Source organism: Argopecten irradians, chromosome 14 (genome assembly GCF_041381155.1).
Source record: "Argopecten irradians isolate NY chromosome 14, Ai_NY, whole genome shotgun sequence".
Taxonomy (NCBI): Eukaryota; Metazoa; Mollusca; class Bivalvia; order Pectinida; family Pectinidae; genus Argopecten; species Argopecten irradians.
The window spans coordinates 9,572,659-9,582,215 of record NC_091147.1 but is presented as its reverse complement, the minus strand read 5'-3'; the positions used below and the strand labels follow the sequence as shown (position 1 = coordinate 9,582,215).

Sequence of the window (9,557 nt, the reverse complement as noted above, 5' to 3'; positions counted from 1 at the left end):
GATGATATTGTAGTAAGAAGAGTGTACTTCGTCAATTTTGAGTGTGAATGTATAAGATACTATTTACATTGTTTTGTGTTGTATGTATTATTGTACACACTGTGATGATATTGTAGTAAGAAGAGTGTACTTCGTCAATTTTGAGTGTGAATGTATAAGATACTATTTACATTGTTTTGTGTTGTATGTATTATTGTACACACTGTGATGATATTGTAGTAAGAAGAGTGTACTTCGTCAATTTTGAGTGTGAATGTATAAGATACTATTTACATTGTTTTGTGTTGTATGTATTATTGTACACACTGTGATGATATTGTAGTAAGAAGAGTGTACTTCGTCAATTTTGAGTGTGAATGTATAAGATACTATTTACATTGTTTTGTGTTGTATGTATTATTGTACACACTGTGATGATATTGTAGTAAGAAGAGTGTACTTCGTCAATTTTGAGTGTGAATGTATAAGATACTATTTACATTGTTTTGTGTTGTATGTATTATTGTACACACTGTGATGATATTGTAGTAAGAAGAGTGTACTTCGTCAATTTTGAGTGTGAATGTATAAGATACTATTTACATTGTTTTGTGTTGTATGTATTATTTGTACACACACTGTGATGATATTGTAGTAAGAAGAGTGTACTTCGTCAATTTTGAGTGTGAATGTATAAGATACTATTTACATTGTTTTGTGTTGTATGTATTATTGTACACACTGTGATGATATTGTAGTAAGAAGAGTGTACTTCGTCAATTTTGAGTGTGAATGTATAAGATACTATTTACATTGTTTTGTGTTGTATGTATTATTGTACACACTGTGATGATATTGTAGTAAGAAGAGTGTACTTCGTCAATTTTGAGTGTGAATGTATAAGATGCTATTTACATTGTTTTGTGTTGTATGTATTATTGTACACACTGTGATGATATTGTAGTAAGAAGAGTGTACTTCGTCAATTTTGAGTGATTATATCACCGTATGATTCTGTTTGCGTCTATTATATTTCTGGGTTGTATGTAACACACTGTATAGATATAATTAATATTTTACATACAAGTCAGACATTTTGAAGGCAGACTGTTTAATGTATTCATTGGTTATATTACCACGTCCTTACCACAGTTTATAAATACCATTATTAGGATTATTCAGGTACATCAGTTATATTATCATCAACTCTAGCATTGCGATAAAATGGGCAAGAGTTCCACTAAACAAAACAAACAAAAACAAAAACAAGAAAAACCGCATTTCGTATACGCTACACACCGCATACATGGGAGGCTGTCCTTGCATGATCGTAGCTGGTAATATGACTTTAATTAATCAAACAAACAAAGAAACGTTGAGATCTTTATGAAAATTGGAAAAAAATATAATAGTATTACCATTACGTATTCTTTTTCCATTTCTATTCATCATCTTCCAATAATCTATTGGATTTTTAGCCTTCATAGCTTTCAACGTTTTGCGAACATCATAGTCATAAGTTGAAATTTTTTTATACAGAGTACTTATAATAAGCTTTTTCATATTCTTTATAGTTACCATAGAAACACTCTTATCGTCGACGCCTTTACTGACCTTTACTGACCTTTGCATCGTTGATGCGTGTTTCTAGTTTTTTTCAATTAAAATGCAAATAAGGTTAATTGGAAGCGCCTGACTTATTATTTACATTATATATTTTAACATGAGTGCCAAGCGAACTTTTGGCTGCATACATCACAATATATTACAACACTTATCTACCTACTCATCAATATTGAAGTTATATGTTCTATAACTGGACGAAAATTTTGACATGGTATTTTTTCTTCGGTAATTATTAAAAATTTACGAATGAAGCTGTAGAATAATTTAAAAGGCACACACAAACATGTATGATATCTTATATAGTTACAACACATATTTTTTTGCATTGGAAAAGTTCTTATGTTTATGCTATTTGTATGTTTAGATGAAAAATATATGTAGAAGTCACTTTTTTAAGAAAGCTCTTCTTGATTGGTGAGTATAAAAAGCTTACGACACATATAACTTGTAAGTTCCAATGAATCATTACAGTTATCAATCAACTCAGTAATACATTTGATCGAATCATCATCAATGCCCTATTAATAAATCCACCGTATTTTCAGCATTCTATTTGTTAATTCCCTCTTCCATCGCCGAGGAATTGTCACATAAAGCAGTAGTATTCAAAACATCAGCAAAATGTAATGTTAATCAAAATGGGCAATGTGCATCAGACAATAAGTTATCATTTCAAACTCATCAATCTTTCTATAGTATATAATCAGCCACACTAGTGTTTTTATAGGTAAGTTTACTCACACGTTTATAGTGACCGGTTCATATAAAAAGATTATTTCAGAAATTAATCAATTGGTTTCCTACTTGTTCTTTTTCTCATCACAATTTGCTCTGCATTTTATAAACGTTTGTCAAAAATACTAATATCGTGAGAGACATTAAAATGTCATCAGCATGGTCAACATTATCATCTATTTCTCTTATATCAATGCAATCATTTGCAGTAGAAGTTCGCGCATTAAAATCGCTTAAAACGCAAACATAGTTATGGTTACTGGCAAAGTGTAAGTATTCATTTTCTATTTCTGAATATGGATCACCAATATGATACTTAGAATTTCCAGGCGGTATATAAACTATACCAAACACCAAGTCTTCTTCACAATTGTAAACATTACCATTGATTTTAAACCAACATAAATACTTACTATCAGTTTCTAAACTATTCATATGGTTTTCCATAGAACACTTAACGACAAGTGCTATTCCACCCACATTGACTTCTAATTTTAAAACGGCTTTATATCTTCAAAACCAGGTAAATCAATAACATCTAAATTATCAGTTTTTGTCTCACAGAGATATAATACATCAAAATTATTTACAAAATCAACAAAGTCTGAATATTGGATTTCCTTAGTATATACCACCACAATACACAGTCGACACTATAACCAGTACTGTGTGATCGATCGAACGGTACTAAGCTCTATACCACACAACACTGTTACAATCACAACCTTGAGTTATGGTATAACATTATGGTATAATATATATGGTATTTATATTTGATACGCTGTAGAACCAGTGTCCGGTTTTAACACAACGGCATACATTGGGTTCTACGTAAGCGTTAATTCAAATTAATCTATATATAGTTTATTTTGATTTTATCACAAACCATATTCAATGACCATTCTCTACGACACGCTCCAGTACCGAAGGTTTTATATATAGGCGTCATGCTGATTGGCTCACCATGGGGTGATCACCCGTAATGGAGACTTGTTATATCTTGTTTTGATCAAAATGGCGTCCGCTCTCCAGTCTTTTATAATGTTTCAAAGAAACACAAACCAGTTTCCTAGTAATGTGAATCATCCATGTACACGTGTGTTTGATTGGATAACACCACATACCGCCAAGTGAAGGTATCAGTAGGGCAATGCAATTTACATACGGTGTTATAGTGGATTCCTAGCGTGCAGCCATGTATTCATGTAGCAGGTACTGGTGATAAACGAAGCTTACTCCATTTTGTCTCAAATACATATGTAGGTAAGTGTATTTGTAATTACATGTAATCGATTTTTACTTCAATTACAAATTACATCCAATTACATGACAGGCCTGTAATTAATTGTAATTAATTACAATTACAAATTACAATTACCCAAGGTCTGATTTGTATACATGTTTCTATCATCATATTCTAAACTATATTTAGAACAAATGGAATCTTATCATGAAATGTTAAGCAGAAGGTTTAGTGCCATCAATATCGATCTAATTACCATGGTGTCAAATCAAAACAAAGGTAACAAATATCATCCCATCTTTACATCATACAGTGTTTTCTTTCTTGTGGGTAGACACTGATATCGACTGTCCATTATCGATTACATTGTTATCAAGCAAATAACGAAACAATCGGGATCTCAAGGTTATGTAAAACCTTCTGATCTTACTATTTCATGGTTATTTATTTTTCAGACCGACAACATACATTAAGACCCCGGACACTTATTTGTTGTGAGAGAGACGCCGTTATCAGAACGACATGCATAGAGCAGCCGTGATCGCAATAGGTGTTGTAATCGCCGTGGTGTGTATTGTTGCTCTGGTCCTGGGGCTGTATTTTGGACTGCGTACCGACGATAATCCCAATAACATACTACAGGGATCATTCAGTGCAACATTGGACATAGACAGAGTCGACTATAAAGACCTTGGATCTAAATCGGTGACCTTGAGAGTGGAATGGAATCCTGACACGACACAACTTAATTTTCAACAATTAGAAGCTATTTCGCCAAACTTTGGTCTCGATTTTCAACAAGAATTCATTGTAGCAGATGATAAAGCTACAGTTGGTGTTTCCAATACGAACACTTCTTTGAATTTCTGTATGAAAGATATAAGCCTGTCACAGTGGTACGGTGTGTTTCAGCACATGCTGACGGTGGACGATTGGATAAGCGGTTCAAAGTCAGATGGATGTCCAGGGAATGTCTGGTCTACGAAAAACCAAAACGATCAAACTATTGAATTATGCATTTCAGGCAATAAAATACAATATGTAATTTATCGGGAAAACCGTGCTATAGTTTCCAGTTGGACGGAATCATTTAAGGACAATATAAATATAACAGCAGATGTGATGAATGGTCCGTGTCCATCCGTTATAACCATACGTCGGAACTGCACCAAGACTAGCGATCTACCGAAAGCCACCAGAGATGCCGGTACCTCTGCCAGGACCTGTCTGTTTTTGCACGGCACCGGAGAAACCCCTCCTACCAATGTAGTCCGACAAGACCTGACAGACTATTGGGGTAAAGTAAAAAGTTATACTTTCAACTGTGTGTCTCACAAGTTTCTCCATTACGACAGTAATTCGAACGGTTGGAGTGATGATGTTGTTCAACAGTTTTTCTGTGACGCTGCTGCTGTCAATGGAACTATACGTAACACGGTGTTATTTTCACATTCCATGGGTAACTTAGTTATCGCAGCCGCCCTGCACAGTAACAAATGCACTTTCGACCAGACATCGAGCCAGTGGTTCTCTTCACAAGGTCCATGGAAAGGAAGCGTTGCAGCCAATACCATTTCAGAAATTTGTAGAACTCCTCGATTTTATGAGAAACCGATAAGAGATGCATTACGATGGTATGGATATTGTAAACCTAATGAAAATGCTGAACTGAACGCTCACGCGACTCTAAAAACAAACTACGTTTCCCCTGCAGGCGTGAGTTTCAATGACCTGCAGATCATAGGAAGGCGATACATATCAGGCGTGATCTGTGGGACGAGTAGTACTGGTCAATTGCAAAGTATATTTGAAAGCTTTGGCCTGTTTGTCATACAGTACTATGCAACGCTCGAACACCCCAACGACGGGATGGTTTCATTCGAGAGTTGTAAACTTAGGACGGATGTAGATTTCCAAGACCGAAGCTCTAGCGCATATTATAAAGGCAAATTCAACCACGCTGACGGGACATGTAGGAATGGGGGCTGTCCGTGCAAATGGTACGAATACATGCATTGATCACAGGGTTTCGATACTAATAGAAGTATATGTATGATACTGGATCCAGTATCATACAAATGCTTATATCAGAAACGAAACCCTGTGACATTGATTAGACCTAACCTACTGCTGAGATCCGGGAACCATCAACGTTCATCCAAAAACTAAATTAACGTTACACACAAGAATAATGTCTCACTTTTTAGCTTTTAAGGCAGCTAGGTTTTGCAAGTTTGTGTAAGGTTTGATATATAAATAAAAAATTAAATATGTTCTACCGCCGACAGAGCATAAAATAATTGAATAATAATTGTATGATTAACACAAAAACTAATATAAAATTTGTTTTGGTTTTGGTGCATGCGTAATAAGTACTGCATTCCATATAAGACATTGTGCCACGGATTTTTTTTCGGGACGAATCTAATAAATTTTAATATGCTTATCTTGAAGTAAAATTAGAAGCTCAAAGTTTTCAATGGTGGTAGTGGTGTAAAGTAAGTAACTTTTGTTACTGAAGAAAAATTCTAATTCGCCTGCTCCTGTTTTTGATAGAAAAAATATACCATTTGTCAGCAGTGGAACATCTTTAATAATTGCAATATGCATATCGTAACATTGTATATCCGCTCTTAGAACTTTCAAGAGAACTAAATCTAGAGTCATCCTCCCATGTTGTACATTTGAATTGACAAATGCTTAAAAGTACATGTATTTGATATCAAATGTATGCTACCTATATATTTATTTTTTTTAGATTAAAATAAAAATTAAATATATGATCTAATCAAGGTACACTTTTGTGGATATGGTAAACAATATCAAGATTTTCTTTGGAAAATTTCATCTATTTGATCATCCATTTTAATTAACATGGAGTCAAAAGAGAGAAATTTAACCAATCTTCCTGGTTTGTAGGATTGATCTCGGCGTCTATTTGCCTTCTATACGCCAAAGCTGTATTGAAAATACTATTGCTTTTATCTTTCTAGATAACGATCGTTATTTAAATATATATGTCTTTTATTCTGATAATATACACTGCAGATTGTTACTTGTGTGAGTGAAGCTTCTAGATCGGGTTGATAGTCGGGGAACATGTAGTTCATGTTGGTAATGCATCCGTTTAGTGTCAGCCGTGAGTAGGTTCTTTAGTTTGACATCCAAGCAACAGCCAGGGTCATATACGAAGGTGCTACCTTTAATGGTGGAGGCAAACCGGAGCACCCAGAGAAAAAATCACCGAACAGCGGTCAGTACATGGCAACTGCCCCAGCACGGGATTGGAACTCGCGACCCAAAGGTGGAAGGCTTAGGATAATGCATGCAGTATTTGATCCCGATACCCTCCAGGACTAGTTGGGCCGCAGTGGCCGAGTGGTTAAAAAGTCACCCTGATTGTGTGACATGATTTTGTTGTAATAGTTATAGGGGGCCTAAATATTCATAACATAGAAAATAGCACTGTTGTGTTCTTTTCATGTCTATCCACTGATTCAGAGCATATCGTGAGTAGCAGACGATCAAGGTTTTTTTTCTGTGAACAGCACCTTTTTCTGCGAACCCAATGTTATCTTTCTAAGTAATGTAACTATTTTTTAAATCGTTACATCTTCAATGCGATTGGCTAATAACCATGTGCATACCGCAGGTTTTGTAGACGAAAGTTTACAAATGTAATGGTGGCTCTAGCATCTAGTTGCTACGTATGTGAAAATATCGATAGCGTGCCATATGCACCCATACCATATCACCTGCACGGTTACACTGCTGTTAGTATATGTACCCACAGGGAATTTATACACATGTATACCCTTTTGTACCTGCCTTGTTATATATATTATGTACAAATGCGTGTAATAGAGAACACAGATCTACTGAAGTATCACATTTTAAATGGAACCTACATTGAATAGATCAGAAGCTCTACCTGTTAAAGGAGACGTAAACTTACTCTAACTCACGATCTTTTCAGGATTTTAACCTATATTTTTTTTTGTTAAATCTGTGACGATACATTCACTGGGAATATTGATGTTTATTTTGGAGAACTTTCGCAATCAAATGATAATGGAACGTGCTTTTGTGGGACACAAAAACTGATATTTACATTCAATAATTTTTTACTGAGGTTAATTCGCGTGTAAATCATAAAATTCAAACTGATACAATAGCTGCGATATTTTGATATTAATTTTTCTGATCACATTTATGAGTGTGTCATCAAAACTTTTATACATTAATTAGGCTGGTCCCCTGCTGCGAATGCTCCAATACATGTATTTATCGAAGCATTTGCAGCTGGGGAACAGACTAGAATTTGGGTCTGAATAAACTTTATAGTTGTCTTTGTGTGGAGAAACATATTTACAATATTCAACAAAAGCAACATAGATAGAGGACAAATTATATAACTTTTTAAAACATAGCTTTGCTAAATTTACATAAATCAATTATTATTCGCAAATTTCATAAGCTGTGAAAATTAAGTCATATTTGGTCTCGAGTAGTAGTACTTTTTAACATATAATTTTCTTTCTAAGGTCAAAAACGGACACTTTGATACATCACCTTTATCATTGGTATCCCAATAAGTACAAATTCTTTTTTGATAATTCATTATGATCCATCTACCAGTCTCCACAATTGTTTCATTATCATGTAATATATATTTTTTTTCAAGATTACATTCGTTTTTGTATATTCTATAACATATTGACATTGATGAATAAAAAATATCATTATTCCATTTTTGTTAAAATTGGTCACATAATATTTGCTTAACTTCATCCAATGTTGGATTCAAATTATTATGGAACTGAGAGTTCCACATATATATATTTATCGCGCCTCAGACAAGATCTTGTATTCCTATCGGTTAAAATGACGTCACGTGATATCCAAGATATAGTCGTATCAGGTTAGTAGAAATCGTATCAGGTTTGGACGATAGAGTTATCGTTCTTTGACCCTAACGTCATTAGCAACAAGATGACGGTCAAGTAACGCTTCGAGACGACGGAACTCAAAGAGATGGAGACAAAATGTTTGAATGGTAGCGCTGATGACAACTTTCAAAGCCAACCTAAATCGGCAACACTTATTTAGGATTATTTAACAGAAATGGACCATGACAACGCATTCGAGTCTTCAGTGAGGTGAATATTGTTTTAAGTTTTGATTCGTTATGGTTTCCATACTCAGTACATAATGCATTTTGCAGTTACTTCATTGAAAGTGTCTTCGACGGGATAAATTCGTTTTCGCCTCGCCCGATACAAGTTTATTTTAGACCAAATATTTGTTCGTATTAGGTCACTTCCAAACTGTATAACTAATAGTATCAGACCAATTTCGTTTAAAATATTTTGTATAAAAGTTAAGTATGGAACTGCTCTATTGATAGAGTTAATCGGACGTATCATATTTAACAGAGTCACTTTGTAACACATTATAATTTCGTTAAATTATAAACCTTTATTGGAAATAAGTATTACTCTGCATTACATAATTTTAAAGTGTTCCATTTTAGGACACGTGATATTAGATTGTAAAAACCGGATCTTCAAAACGCTTACAAATCTGGTTGGTTTTAATCAGATGGCTTGACTTAGTTACCTTTTAATGAGATTGTTTAAACAAATCGGAAATAATAACCGTGTATAAATCTTCGGCTTTGTAATAAACACCTTATAAAATAGATCCAAAAAAAATTTAATCTCACGGCAGTTTGTCTGTGGAACATAGGAAAGATACGTATGGTCGTGTGATGTGAAAGCGTTTTTGACAAAGGAGCAAATCTGTTCCGTTACGCCCCATAGGGATGTGTATACTGCTGCTAAATACCAAGATCTAAAATCTTACCCTGGACAATGATATTCGCAACTTTACCATTGTGAGATTTTTTCTATCTCACCCTCGGGTAAAAGCAAGCTACGCGAGATCCTTGCACGTGCTCACAAAGGATAGGAGA

The 9,557-nt window shown here is 34.4% G+C and overlaps 1 protein-coding gene and 1 pseudogene across 2 annotated transcripts; one reads left to right on the top strand and one right to left on the bottom strand.

Moving 5' to 3' along the window:
* Positions 1-1,320: 1,320 nt before the first annotated feature.
* Positions 1,321-2,444, bottom strand: LOC138307682 (uncharacterized; annotated as a pseudogene).
* Positions 2,445-3,302: 858 nt separating this feature from the next.
* LOC138308081 (uncharacterized) lies at positions 3,303-8,333 on the top strand. Of its 2 annotated transcripts, none has more exons than XM_069249029.1 (2): positions 3,303-3,599; positions 4,039-8,333. In XM_069249029.1, the coding sequence occupies exon 2, from the start codon at positions 4,106-4,108 to the stop codon at positions 5,600-5,602; it is 1,497 nt and encodes a 498-aa protein (XP_069105130.1). In that variant the 5' UTR covers positions 3,303-3,599; positions 4,039-4,105; the 3' UTR covers positions 5,603-8,333. The 2 variants fall into 2 exon arrangements, with proteins under 2 accessions (XP_069105130.1, XP_069105129.1); XM_069249028.1 differs by having other exon boundaries at positions 3,303-3,603.
* Positions 8,334-9,557: the final 1,224 nt, after the last annotated feature.